General features: G+C 37.0%; 1 protein-coding gene and 1 pseudogene across 1 annotated transcript; both read right to left on the bottom strand.

Moving 5' to 3' along the window:
* Nucleotides 1-2,467: 2,467 nt before the first annotated feature.
* Nucleotides 2,468-5,718, bottom strand: LOC127254739 (uncharacterized). Its single transcript, XM_051279994.1, has 4 exons — nucleotides 5,336-5,718; nucleotides 4,213-4,873; nucleotides 3,203-3,278; nucleotides 2,468-2,983 (listed from the first exon to the last, which is right to left on the bottom strand). Exons 2-4 carry the CDS (start codon nucleotides 4,615-4,617, stop codon nucleotides 2,898-2,900), a joined length of 567 nt encoding a protein of 188 aa, XP_051135951.1. The 5' UTR covers nucleotides 4,618-4,873; nucleotides 5,336-5,718; the 3' UTR covers nucleotides 2,468-2,897.
* Nucleotides 5,719-8,054: 2,336 nt separating this feature from the next.
* Nucleotides 8,055-9,245, bottom strand: LOC127254381 (probable protein phosphatase 2C 68; annotated as a pseudogene).
* Between the last annotated feature and the right edge of the window lie 4,917 nt (nucleotides 9,246-14,162).

Genomic DNA, 14,162 nt, shown 5'->3' with positions numbered 1-14,162 from the left:
CAGAAGCGGCGGGTGCTGGACCATCAGCCCCCCGCTCATCGCTAGAAAATATTGAAAGAAGATTGGATGAACTCAACTCAGCCATTCTCACCCAATACATGATGACTCAGACATTAATAGACACATATGCTAGGAGTCTGGGTGCTGAACTGACTGCTGGAAAGAAAGCGACTGCCGCACTAGAAGAGCGAGTGGAAGCGCTAGAGACTCTGGCTGCAAGCATGGGTACGACGCTGCAGGAAATTATGAAAGCTCTCGCAGCTCTTACCCAACAAAACGCCATCCTGATGGAACAACAGCTTGACACAGCCAGGAGTCTCCTTCGATTGGAAGACCTAGTGCGGCAGATATCACGCAACCTTCCTCAAGGGCGAGGACCAACAAGCGAGAAGAAGAAGTAAAGAAAGGTCCTCCCCCATGTACAAAAATTTGAGAATAGCAAGGGCTGTACATAACATCAATCAAGGAAACAACAATTTTTGGTAACTCGTGACAATTTTTCTTTATTGTATGCTTAACGTAACCTGAAGTATGTGCTCTTATGTGAAATTCCTGTGATATTCTGCTTGGTTAACTTTGTGATATGTTCTAGAGTAGAGTTAGACAACCTAAGCACATCAGACTAAGTACTTGTCCTTCGAACTTCACCATAACTCGAACACTAGTGTTAGACTAAGTAACAGTGAAAGAGACTTATGAAAAAACTAGTGCCCCCTTCGTTTCAACTTCTCCATACTCAGTAAGGCAAGTGACCAGGTTTTTCGACTTTTGTCATAAGGCATAACTTGAAAAGAGAAGTCCTTAAATTTGGTTTAAGATACGATGCAAGCAAAGCAGGGAGTACCTATCATTACAAAGGAACTAAAAAGGCCTAGGCGTGTGAGAACCTAATAAGATCATGAGCAGACACAATGTTTGTTTGAAACTCACGATCCAAAAAAAATATATATATATATATTCTTCGTGCCCTTCGACTGAAGGTTTCCTTAATCAAAAAAAGAATCCCTGCTAAGCGAACAAAGTTGACAATACCTGGACAACTCCAATCTTGTTAAATCAAATGACATGCTGAATACTTGTGGTTCACTTGTTCCTATCCGAGATTCACTCTACTCCCAATCATGGCACTGGTTATTAGCACTTCTTGATTGCCGTGAACGGAATAACCTCTTGATCTTTTAATGCAGTTTGTTCGAGGACGAACAAAGGTTTAGTGTGAGGAGGTTTGATGACTCCAAATATGAGCATATTCTTAGCTTGACAAAAATGTGTATTACTCGAATTTCTGCATAAGAACCATCAAAATAATTCGTGATCGGCATACAATATTGATTTATATCACTAGGCATGATCCATAATTTGTTGTTGAGATTATTAACGATTTTTGCCCTCGTAAGAGGTAATCTGGAACCAGAAAAGCTAAGGCAGATGCCGCAAGCGACAGCCACCTTCGCTTGCAAGCGCCCAGACATATTTTGAATACTAAGGCATAAGAGGCAAGCGGTCACCTTCACAGCCCGCAAGCGATAACCTCTCCTACTTGCAAGCGACAGTTCAGATACCCACCGCTGCAGACTGTCATCAGATTTCAACTAAGTACTTCAACTGCAGCGGTACAACCATTCCAATTCCAGCTAGCACAAGCGAGCCGAGCTGCGCTGATGCCCTCCCACTCTCCAGCAAGCGAGGAAGATCTATGCCCTTAACCTTCAACGCAAGCGAAGCGGGCACCCTGAGAGTTATGGCCAGCAACTGCTTAAACAGAATAACCACTAGCAACCGCCTAACTGCCCAGTAGTTGGAACTGCCTAACAGCTACTTGCAACCGTTTCTTTACACCTGCTATAAATAGGGCCAGATATCTTTATGTAAAAATATCAAATTCTTTGGTGATTTCAGCATACATATAGCATTCGTCGTCTTCCTGTTTCCGAGAGCTCCAACCCTGTCAGGGAGTTCTCCACAGGAAAGGCCAAGGGAGTAGGGGTCTTCCCTCTCCCTTGGCCGCGTCTTTATTGCTTTCTTAGATTAGATTACTGCTTTCATTTACAGCTTTGTAGTCTAATTTTTCGCGCTTTCATAGTATATAAAGAAATATCATTCACTTCTTCGAATTAAATTCTTTCACAATTTTCCATACTTATATAAATCAAGTTTAGAGAATTTCATATCACTGGTATAGAGCGAGAGAAGAATTGATTAATTAAGCCTTGTTATGCGCCAAAAGCGGTTTCAAAGTAGTTCAATGTAGTTAAGTACGCGGGAGCCTTGTCGACCTGCTTAACTGCTATGCTAAATTCGATTCTGATGAAATAGTAGTAACATCAGGGGGTAAAGTCACTAATGAGGCAGAAATTGGGAAAATTAATGGGACATAGACGGGGGTCTATTAGGTCGTAGAAATTCCTAGTGACAGTAGGGTTTCTTTCTTATAATGTCTTAATTCTGGGTGTCATTGAAGTCTTGTTGTAAATCCCCCCAGGTCAAAAATACCAACACGATGAGTTCTTTATAATCTAGTTTATATAATTACAACATCTTTCTCTCATCATTTTCATAATATACATTTATTCTTCCGATAACACACTTACGTCAGTCGCTCACTACATCCAGGGAAATCTATCCATTTAGTAACGCACAAATCAGACACAGCACCTCTCATTCACTCTAATTCGCTCATATACATATATATATATAATATGCCGCTCACTCACGCCCCGATCCTCTAGTAACCACGATTCATCCATGCCCCGATCATCTGGTCCCCATTTTCGCTCATGTCCCGATCATCTGGTTATCACTGGAATTCCACCTCTCGCTTTCGCTTCGCTCGTTTCCGTTCACCTCATCTTTATTGCTTTATTTACTGCTTTTAGTAGTTAAAATTCAGGCCCGCTTCAAGCGGACCCTCTCTTGTATCCTTCGTCGATTTCTCCAATATTTTCACCATTGAAATTCATGACTTTAAATCCTTGTGTTCGACCTGGAAATTCACCAGTAAAAAGAGTATAAATAATTGTGACAACTATTCAGGGTCTACAACCACATAATTGCTATATCTGATCGTTTTCCTATAAAAATCTACTCATTGATTTTCGAATAAAATTCCCTGTGAATTTGTATACAAACTACAATAACAAATTTTAGTTATCAATCATCACATATGTATTATGGTATTCGTAATATGTCTTGCACGTATTACAGGAAGTCCAAAATGTGTCTTTGACTGACTTCAACCCGGTTTCCTTCCATTCTGACATTTTTCTCCCGAGCAAACACTGCAATGATAATTAATAATTGCACACATAAAAAAAATTAAATAAATAAAGTAATTAAAGCACATATTAATGCATATGTGATGTACGAGAAACCTGATATTTTTGATAAATAATAAAATTAATAATATACTCTATTATAAAATTATTACCCTTTAGGAATGCCAGTCACGAGACAGCTACAAACAAATAAAACACACGCAAAAACATTGCATTGTTCAGCTAAATTGTAATGTGAATCCATCTTGTTGTTTGGTATATGACACGGTTGCTTAGGTAACTAATTTATTTTGACTATTCGATGGTATAGAAGGGAAGTCATTTAGGCAAAAGAGCTCAGTTAGATAATGTATGTTATGTATCTAAGTTGGAAAGTTAGCATTCAATGCTGATTAAACTTCATGTTGGCGTCATTGTATAATCTAGGTTGTGAAACAAAATTAGAATGCATATCGGTCCTATATATGGCTTCATTTACAGGGTTAGATTATATCCTCAAAATACAAGGGTAAGTCAAACTAACAAAATATATAAAATTACTATCTATCTTTCTATAAACAAAAAATTATATGAAAACTATGAATTCTACAATATAGGAATGATTTTTTGCCGCATATTCATAGTAGATCTAAACATTAAATTAAAATTATCAACAGTTCATTGAGTTTTTTAATATCATCTAGTGTGGCCATAAAATCTTAAAACTCAAAATGGATAGAAAATTAAGTTTTTTTTAGCTACTTACTATAAATCATTGGCCCTATGCATAAATAATAAAAACCTAAAACTCATTCAGAAACAACTCAAATGCAAGCTAAAACAACCCCACCCTACACCCCCTAAAAAAACAAGAAAAAAAAAACTGAGAAAAAAAAAGATAAAATTTAAAAACTATAAAAACATATATAAAACAAAAAAGAACGAGGTTCAGGTTTACCTCAATAAAAACTATAAGTAAAGAATCACATGATAAGCCCTTTGTATTAGACTTCTTAAGAGGTTCTTTCTTTGTATGTCCAGAATTAGCAAGGTTTACGTTCTCATAAGATTCCTTAGTCGTTGCACTGTTTCGCTTCCTACCAGCCTTTTCTTCACTTTGAGCGCATGTTAAAGTAGCACCTGAATGACCACCCTCACCATTGATCTTAATTGGCTCCTCCATTTTTGGATTTCTTAAGGTAGCATCTAAAGGTGGAGCAATGTTCCTACAGCTTTCCGGTGCTGCAAGTGGCACACTTCTGACATGAATCAAGAAGGTTGGTTGATCTTCAGTGTTCCCAGAGAAATTCCAATAAAGTGAGCCCACAGATTTTAAATTAGGACAAGGAATTTCAGTTGCCATAAAAGGATGTTCACACTTAGATACCCCAAAAGCTCATTCCAATACCCATTAGAGTACTCATAATGTGTCTTGCACGTATTGCAAGAAGTCTAAACTGTATCTGGGTTTTTTTGGTTAGCAGTCGAGCTCGACTGCACTGAGTTTTGAGCTTTAGTATATTGATCATAAATCTGTGAAGCGAATAAGTTAGCTGTTGTTGCCCTCCACGAAGACGTAGGTTTTTTCTTATTTGCATTCCATTGTTCACCCTTTCACCCTGCATTAATAGTTACAAGAGGATGTATAAGATAAGAAATAGAGATAAAAAATTAAAAATTTAATAAATTAAAGTGTATAATAACCCTAGAATTTAGGTATGACAATCCATATGTCTTTGATAAATATTATAGAAGGAAATTTGTGAAGGAAACTAGTTGTCTATTCCAACGAAAATTTACATTTAACATTGATTTAGATGATTCAGAAAAAATTAACAAAATATTGAAATCTTTGTTTCAAGATCACACCCTCATCTAACAAGATGATGAAATAGGCTCAGACACCCAATAAAAACCCAAATCAAACACTAGAGACCTTAACCTACCAAAATACAACCAAATCACAACAAACACACCATATACTAGCCTCAAATCCTCTAGAAAGAGTGGCTCTACGCCTAATCGCAAAGTAGTGAATGAAATATCACACACGAACATATAAAAGGCTTAAATTGAATCACCAGAATCGAAGACGGCATGGACAGAGTCAAGACGACAGCGGAACAGAAGATCTCGGAAGTTCCACACATCAGGAATAGCAAGACAAAGATTGTAGAGGGCTAATAGAGAAGAAGAATGTGTGGATTGATCGCAAGTGGATTTTTAGATTGTAGGGATAAGTGCGCAGCAAAAGAGAGAAAGAGAAGGTGAGTGAATGAATGGCGTCGACAAGTTTAGTATCTTTATATTAGGATTTTTGGAGTAATGATGAGTCCAATTTGGTGTACACTTAATCCAACAGTCGAGATTCATCCTCCAAATATGAGTGGACCAAATTATATGGTCGGCTACAAAATTGGTTGTATCAAGTGCGGGATTGGGTAATCGATTGCAAAATTTTGGGGTTTCTATATCTTTTGGACCCAAAATTCAACAAATCTTCCACCTAATTTTCTAAGTCACAAAACTAGTATGTTTGTGTGTCATTATAGCCCATATTAAACAAATTTTTCGTTGCAAAAACAAAAATAATTGGAATTTTCTAAAAAAAACATAGGTGACTAGTCTATAATTAACTACACAAGTTACAATAGTTAGACTAATCAAAGTGTTATTAAAAATATAGAAGGAGATCGAGATTTTATTTAACGAAATCAGTAGAAAATTTTGCACAAAATTTGGTTTAGGCTTAGTGCCCAAACCACACGGAACACAAATCGACGCAAATACAACACCCAAAATGCGACGAATACACGAAAACCTACCCTAACAACCCACGACAACCACAAGAGGAACCTCAAATAGAAGAACACAAGGCGAAAAGAGTGATCAAAACACCTACGACATTGAACGAGCCCTTTGCAGCTCGAAACATTGCAGCTCGAGCTGCAAAGGGCTCGTTCAATGTCGTAGGTGTTTTGATCACTCTTTTCGCCTTGTGTTCTTCTATTTGAGGTTCCTCTTGTGGTTGTCGTGGGTTGTTAGGGTAGGTTTTCGTGTATTCGTCCAAAAATTTTCGCCGGAAGGGATTGTGAGAGAGAGGATGAGAGAGGCTAGGGAGGCGCTATTGTAGAGAGAGGAAGAGATTGTATCGAATGACGGCTGCCACATCTCACCCTTCATATATATATATATATATATCTAGGTTAAAAGAGATCCAACGGTCGAGATTAAAACCTCCAATCGGACGGCCAGCGCAACATCTAAGAAAGACACGGATACTCGGCGTGTCGCAGGCGCAGGTCAAGAGCACAGGTCAGGCCAAGGGTCGCGGGTCACAGGCTAGATCATGGGTTTGGGTCTAGTTTTCATAGGCTGCAGTAATAGGTGTGTCTGTGCCTTATTAATGGGGTGGATACAATGGACTAAAAATCCAACAAAAAGTATCACAGTAAACCATCTTTCTACAAAATTCAAACTTGATAGTAGAGAAATTGGGAATGGTTGTGGTCGCAGTGTTTGGAGGCTTTGTATATGGCCGATATCTTGTTTGTAGGGTGGTTTGTTTGTGTTTGAGTAAATCTAGGGCTGACCCTATTTGAACTAAGCTTGTTTTGTTGTTTTATATATAGTATGTCTTAATTTTCAACTTGAATCCTATATTTTCATTGTTACATGAATCCAAAAGTTTAATAACTAATTTTGTTAAAAGAATAAAGTTTCGATACCCTTTCTAAAACAACACAATAAGAATGATTGTTACATTCCTATATATTTTAATTTTAATAGATTTGAACACTAATTTCTAATTCTCAATAAGTTCATAAGGTTGTCAAATCTTATTGTAATGTTGCAATTAAATAATCAGAAATCACATACGGATAGAAAAGCACAAAACTTAAGCTATCTTAAATATCTGATCCAATGCAAAAGAAAAAAAAAAAGAAGTAATAACTAAAAAATCATATATTCATCAATATGCGCTGTATAACTTCTGGCAATTCATTACGAGATAGGCCTTTTGTATTGAACTTCTTCAGAGGTTCCTTCTTCGTACGCCCAAAATTATCAAGGTTTACTTTCTCGTAAGACGCCTAAGTCGTTGCACTGTTTCGCTTCCTACCAGCCTTGTTTTGTATTGAACTTCTTCGGAGGTTCCTTCTTTGTACCCCCAAAATTATCAAGGTTTACTTTCTCATATAAGTCGCCTAATTCGTTGCAATGTTTCGCTTCCTACCAGCCTTTTCTTAACTTCTTTGAGTGCATATTGAAGTAGCACATGAAGGACCACCCCAGCCGCTCTTCTTAATTGGCTCCTCCATTTTTGGGTTTCTTAAGGTTGCATCTAAAGGTGGAGCAACGTTCCTGCAGCTTTCCAGTGCTGCATGTGCCACACTTCTTACACGACCCAAGAAGATGCATAGATCTTCAGGGTTCCAAAAGAAATTCCAATAACGTGAGCACCCAACATTTAAATTGCGAGCAGGTATTTCAGATGCCATAAAAGCATGTTCACATTGAGGACATTCCAGAGGCTTATTCCTACTCATTAGAGTACTCATAACGTGACTTGCACGTATTGCAAGAAGTGCAAAATGTATCCGGCTTTTGCTAGTTAGTAGTCAAGTTTGTCTGTGCTGAGAAAGTCAATTGTTCTTACACTCGATTTCTATTTGCATTCCATTGTTGACCCTTTCACCGTGAAACACTGTATTTATAATTACAAGAGGACATTTGAGAAAAAGAAAAGTGATAGAAAAATTTGAACTTAATAAACTAAAGTGTATAAAAACTGCTGTATTCAGCTATGACAAGCCACATGTCCTTGACAAATATTGGATGTTATTGAAGGAGGAAAATTGTGGAGGAAAACTACTAAAAAAAAAAACCGATTCTAACAAAACTAAAAAAAAATATGGAAATCTTTGTTTTAAAATCACAAAATGCGCTAACAAGATGATGAATAGGTTGAGACACCCAAAACAACCCAAAAATTGAGTCGACGGTTAAGTACCTGATGGTCGTCGGTGAGTGGGATTATTCTTCCTGTACGGTAGAGGATGGCGCATGAGTTACCGCAGTTGGCGACGATGATATGCTCCATCATCAGAACCACAACGACCGCCGTCATCCCCAAGTAGACCAACTCGGTGCGGTCGCAGTTGCAGCCGGCGAAGGACCCGAACTGGCGGGTTGGTGTCGCCATCATCTCGATCCTCCTGAAGCACCGATTGAAGATGCATGTCCATGCCTCCTGGAGAAGCGACGACGAGGCTGCTCCGATGTGGTCTCATCTGGCGGCTTCCCGGTCCATCTCTTCCCGGAGGATCTCATGCATCCTCGATTCGCACATAAAGGCGCACTGACACACAAAAGAGGAACAATTAATGATCTAGTTAAATATGAAGATTGAGATTTCAGATCTGTAATATGAACATACAAACTCACCTGAGATCCTCTATGGCCATAAAAAAATGCCGAAGTAGTGGACGGGCTTGAATTTGGCGATTTCCGGCGACCAAAGGTGGATCCAGATGCTAATGGCGTCATCCATCACTCCATCGTGCCCTATCAACACCATCGCCCTAACAATCGAAGCGGCGGCGCCGAACAATTTCTGGGCGGAACCCTAGGTAGGGCGGAGGAGCTGCTAGAACCAACAAAACCCCTAGATGGGGCATTCTGGTGGTTACTAGGTGGCGGAAATCTGGCTTCGTTGCTCCAGACAACACACCCCACAGCAACGACTTCATCGTCGTCCTCCACCCCACCACTGGCACCACGCTGCCTTGATGGAACCGTCCCGGAGGCATCCGCAGTGGCGGCGGTGGTGAGGGTGGATCTGATATCAGGGGACGATGGCAGGCCGCTTCGAGAGCTAGAAGCGGCCTGTGGTGCCCCACCCCAGCCGGAGACGCCGTCTAGGTGCCCAAAGAAAGTCATCGGATCTCTTGCGAGGTTTAGGACGGCAGTGAAACCGCCGAGAATCATCTGGCGTCTCCTCAATCGGCGCCTCTCTCCGATTTCTGGAGATACAGGGAGCCTGCGGCTGCCACTTCTGCTACCGTTGCCGCAACCGCTACCACCACCACCGCTGCCGCTTGCTTGTCATCTGTCTGCCGTTTCCGTAAAATCTGAGAAACCTGAGATTGCGAATAGAAGAATCTATGAGAGGTGGATGCAAACCCTAGGTAGGCCGGCCCCTAATTTATAGTCCCGGAACGCAACAGCCACAGTGCAAACAAACAAAAGTCCCACCAAACGACCCATGTGAATTACGTATTTGATGTACATGTGGCAGTGGAAGCTTCTCAGGTGTCAAAAATTCGAGCGCTCCGACTGCTACGTGTTAATCGAAATCACTGTGTGTATTGTGGTGCTTGTTGTTGAATCCATCGATGGCGCCAGCTCTGATCAAACTTTACTAGCTTCATTCATCGCACTCGCGCGACAAGTGTCCATCAAGATTCTCGTAGAAGCTGGTAACGGTACGTGGCCGCATGGTTCGAGCCACGGACATCAAAAGGCTCGATTTCTTCAACTTAACGGTTACCAGCCATCCGGGTAGAGTTGTCGTGGCAGTCCAGCGCAGTGCGACCACTCAAGAGTCAGATTAATTGAGGCGCTAACTCAAGAGTTGTAGCACTCGAAATACATAACAACAGCAGATCTAAGAAATAAAATGAAGAAAAAGTTACATGAAATGAGGACTTTAAGGAACAAAAGGAAGTTTCAGAAAATGAAGATGAATATTAAGGTAGTAAAATGTTCTAATTTTGAAGATATGTGCTTTGTAAACTTTGTCTTGCATTTTAGTGAGAGATTTTTTGAAATCTCTAATTAAGTTTTAAATTTTAACCCTTGTCAATAATCAACCAAATATTGAGAAATAAATAAAAATAAATAAATAAAACTAAACATACTGAAAATATAATTTGGAATGACAATTGATCTGATTTGGATTCATTTTTTTTTATTAGTTTACAACAAAAAATAACGAGTTTTCGACATAAAATATTTCATGAGCTTTCCAAATATTTTTATTTTCAAAATTAATTATCAAATTTTCTTATATGGGAAACAAATACAATAACACTACAAGAAAATGTTATTTTTGTAACGAGTTTTTTTCGTCTTTAAATTCACTTTTTCTGTTACTAATGATATTAAAGACGGAATTAATGATTGAATGACGTTAGCTACGTGATCTTTAGTGATGAAATTCCGTTACAAATATACTATTTTTTTGTAGTGTAACGAACTCAACATTCATTTAACCTATAGAAAATTACCTAAAAAAAATCTACAAAGAATTGTTGCATTCTTGCATACTAATCCATGGCTTAAAAACATTACGTAAGTAAAAGACATACAATTTTCTAAACATGGAAAGTGCACTAATAACTCAACTACTTTCAAATACATCGCATGATTCCATAACAATATTGTGCAACAGTGGAGAAATTCTTCAAATCAAATTTTACACAATCGTCAACAAATGGAGATGAAGTGTCAGTCTTTTGCAAGGTGAAGATTTATATTCAATACCCAAATACTATCTTACTATATATAGGATTATCCTTGTTGTTTTCCATGGTTCCCCTTTTGCCCCGTAAAATACTGCAATCATAGTTACCTAGTGCTTATATGGGACAAATGAAAAAAGATACAAAAAAGAAAACTTAATAAACTAAAACATATAATAACTGATGAATTGAACTATGAGAATCCATATATCCATAACAATTATTGCAATTAAGAATTTACTCTATTGACGGGTAACAACTCAATTTCGAAGATTAGACAATATAGAAGGAAAGTTCCGAAGGAAAAGTAATAGCTTATAGTAAGATAATATATATTGATGTAATTCAATGAGAAAAATAAGCATTCAATGCTGATTTAACTACATGTCTGCAGTGTATATGACCTTACGTATGCAACATAAAGTCACTATTTATATTTTTCCTATATGTGGAATTCGATGCCGCCCTCAAAGTATAAGGATAAACCAAACTAGTGCAAAACACAAATAGCATATCACATACTAAATGAATTTTTTATTGAAGTATATGTGGGCGCCAAAATCACTAGTTTTTCATTCTATATACACAAAATTATATGAAAACATGCATTCCATATTATAGATGAGTGATTAAATTACAATTCTAAATTGTTCAACGAGACTTCAGATCTCCAGGTGTGATGCGAACTGAAACATAAACCCAAAAGGAGAAGCAAAATTTAAATGAAATAAAACAAAGTAACATCAAGGATAATATTAGAGCGGAGAATCACTAGGGGCATTGAGGTTAACGAAACCCTAACTTTCTCAAATGATCAAATAGCTTGCAAGTCATATGATAATAACAGTAGTGACGATCCTTTACAAAGATTTCTTAGCGAAACAATCATCAATCAACTTATGATTGAAAAATAATCTAGATTCATGAAAACATTTACACATCCAAAATTGTCTTCTTTGAATTCAGTGGTCATACCTAGTCATGCACTAGTTCAAGAGTTACTTGCACTCAAAATATCAAACTACTTGAGTACTCAAATGAGGCCAAAAACTGAGCCGACATGATGATTTGAGGGAACAGAAGAAACTATTTTCAGAAAAAAGTAGATGAAACAAATGTTGTGGAGTTTTATATCTTGAGTCATTAAACATTTTAGTCTTTTGATCTGGATTAAGTTGTTTTTGAATTTTTGCATCACATAATAAATAGTTTTAGATATTAAAGGTTTAATGAACATCCCAATTATCACCTGTTTTTTAAGTTAATTGTCATTAATGATTTATTATCTAGGAAAGGAAATTCATGATAAACTTAACATCTATATTACCAATGAAAAATTACAAGAATAAGGCTGAAAAGAGGTGTTGCATCATGAGCTAGAATGAATGTTTAACGTTTGAACATAACTGCAAGACATAAAGTAATCCAAACAGAGATGGTGCAACTATTCCGAAACTTTTTCGAATACATAGCGTAACTCCATTACAAAAAGGAGCAACATTAAATTTGCATGGATTTTTAAGTCACAAAAGCATTTATATTTTGTCTGTGCAAGAAATTTGTGAAAATATACAACTTGCAGAAATATATATTATACAGACCTCAATTCATAAACAAAACTAAATACAGCACCACATGAAACTTCAATTTGGGCATCAATTCATAAAATCATACAGACCATCAATAATCTCTAGCTTCGGAAATGGCCAAGTGTTGGCTAAGTCGTTCTAGGATATTGGTCAATCATATACTTATTTTTTCTATTTTTACATATGGTCCAGTGCTTTTGTACCTCTGTATACTATCCCGCCACTCATTTTGTGATATTTTTTAGGTGGTCTGCGAGTTCCTCCTTGGCCTTTCTAATTAGAACATCACGTAAGTCGATTTTTGAAAATCTCATCTCAGCAGACTTCTTTAATTGCTCGTTCTTAGCAGGATTCCTCAATCCAACATTCTGAGCTGGAGCTGGAGGTGGTTCCACCATTCCTGAAGTGATGTTTCCGCAGTTTTCCTTGGCTGGGGGTGGTACAGTCCCCAAACAACCCAAAAATGTCGATAGATCTTCAGCATTGAGAGAGATATTCCAATAAGATGAGCCCCGGGTGTTTATATTAGGAGCATGAATCTCTGTTGCCCTGAAAGGCTGTCTGCACCGAGGACATTCCAAGAGTTCTTTCAAATAAATATTTTGGTATTCGTAATACGTTTTGCAACTATTGCAGGAAGTCCAAAATGTGTCTTTGGCTGTTATTACTGCATCGGTCTTGCCTTCCATTTTGACCCTTTTCTCTGGACTAACCATGGAATCATAATTAAGTATAGCACACATAGAAAAGGAATAATTATTATAATAAATTAAAGCATAAATAAACGGCATATGTAATAACAGACGAGATATTCTTGATGAATAATAAAATAAAAAATCCTCTAGGAAAGCTAGTGAGACAATTACAAACAAATAAAACACAACAAAAACATTGCATTGTTGATCCAAAATGTTTGTACACTAAACTGTTTGATAGGTAACAAATTTAATTCAAATATTGCTTGTCATAGAAGGGAAATCGTGAAAAAAAAAAAAATTATAGTTGGTAAGATAATAAAACTGTTGATGTATTTGTGTGAAAATTTGCATTCTACCTGATTAAGTACATGCCGGTGCCGTTAAGTGATCTAACTTGGACAAGTTAATATGTATATTCTTCCAATATACAACATTATTTGCAAAATTGTACGATGTCCTCCAACATAAGAACAAGTAAAAATAGTGCAACATAAAGCATATTAAGTGAATTTTGGATCGAAAAGTATATCAAGTGCCAAAATCACAAATCTTCTATATACAAATTTTTTTAATATATATATATATGTATTTATTCCAAATTATAACATTAATTGTCGTCTTTCTATATTTTTTCTAATAGATGTGAACACTAACTTCTTATTCTCAAGCATTTCACACGGTTGTCAAATCTTATAGTAATATTGCAATTAAATTGACAAAATTACATATGGATAAATCACTAACCCAATGGAAAAAAAAGTACAAAAAAAAAAATCATTTGTTCATCAAATGTGTTGTATAACAAATTTTATGCTAATTAAAACATAAAATCCTCCAATTAAAAAAAAAAAAAATCAAACCCACAACCCAGGAAAATAGAAAAAAACAATAAAATGAGAAATATATATAATAGTAAATAAAACCCATAAAACACTATATATGTATATTAGGGAGGGAAATTGAAAGCATGAACACCATAATTGAAATATCAAAAAGAGCATTGGATTCACATAAACCCTAATTTTAAAAAATTGACAAACATTGCAATCATATGATCTTAGTGACTGTAAAAATATTTATGAAGATTATACAGTG

Source organism: Andrographis paniculata, unplaced genomic scaffold, assembly GCF_009805555.1.
Source record: "Andrographis paniculata isolate CXL003 unplaced genomic scaffold, ASM980555v1 Contig52END, whole genome shotgun sequence".
Taxonomy (NCBI): domain Eukaryota; kingdom Viridiplantae; phylum Streptophyta; class Magnoliopsida; order Lamiales; family Acanthaceae; genus Andrographis; species Andrographis paniculata.
This window is presented reverse-complemented; position numbering and strand designations above follow the sequence as displayed.

What these genes read in the sequence shown, in the direction of transcription:
- LOC127254739 (XM_051279994.1), bottom strand. Translation starts at nt 4,617, where the DNA reads ATGGCAACTGAAATTCCTTGTCCTAATTTAAAATCTGTGGGCTCACTT. An exon ending in TACTTATAGTTTTTATTGAG is followed by an intron (nt 3,279 to 4,212) that starts GTAAACCTGAAC and finishes TTATCATTGCAG; the next exon opens with TGTTTGCTCGGGAGAAAAAT. An exon ending in AGACACATTTTGGACTTCCT is followed by an intron (nt 2,984 to 3,202) that starts GTAATACGTGCA and finishes GTGAATTTCCAG; the next exon opens with GTCGAACACAAGGATTTAAA.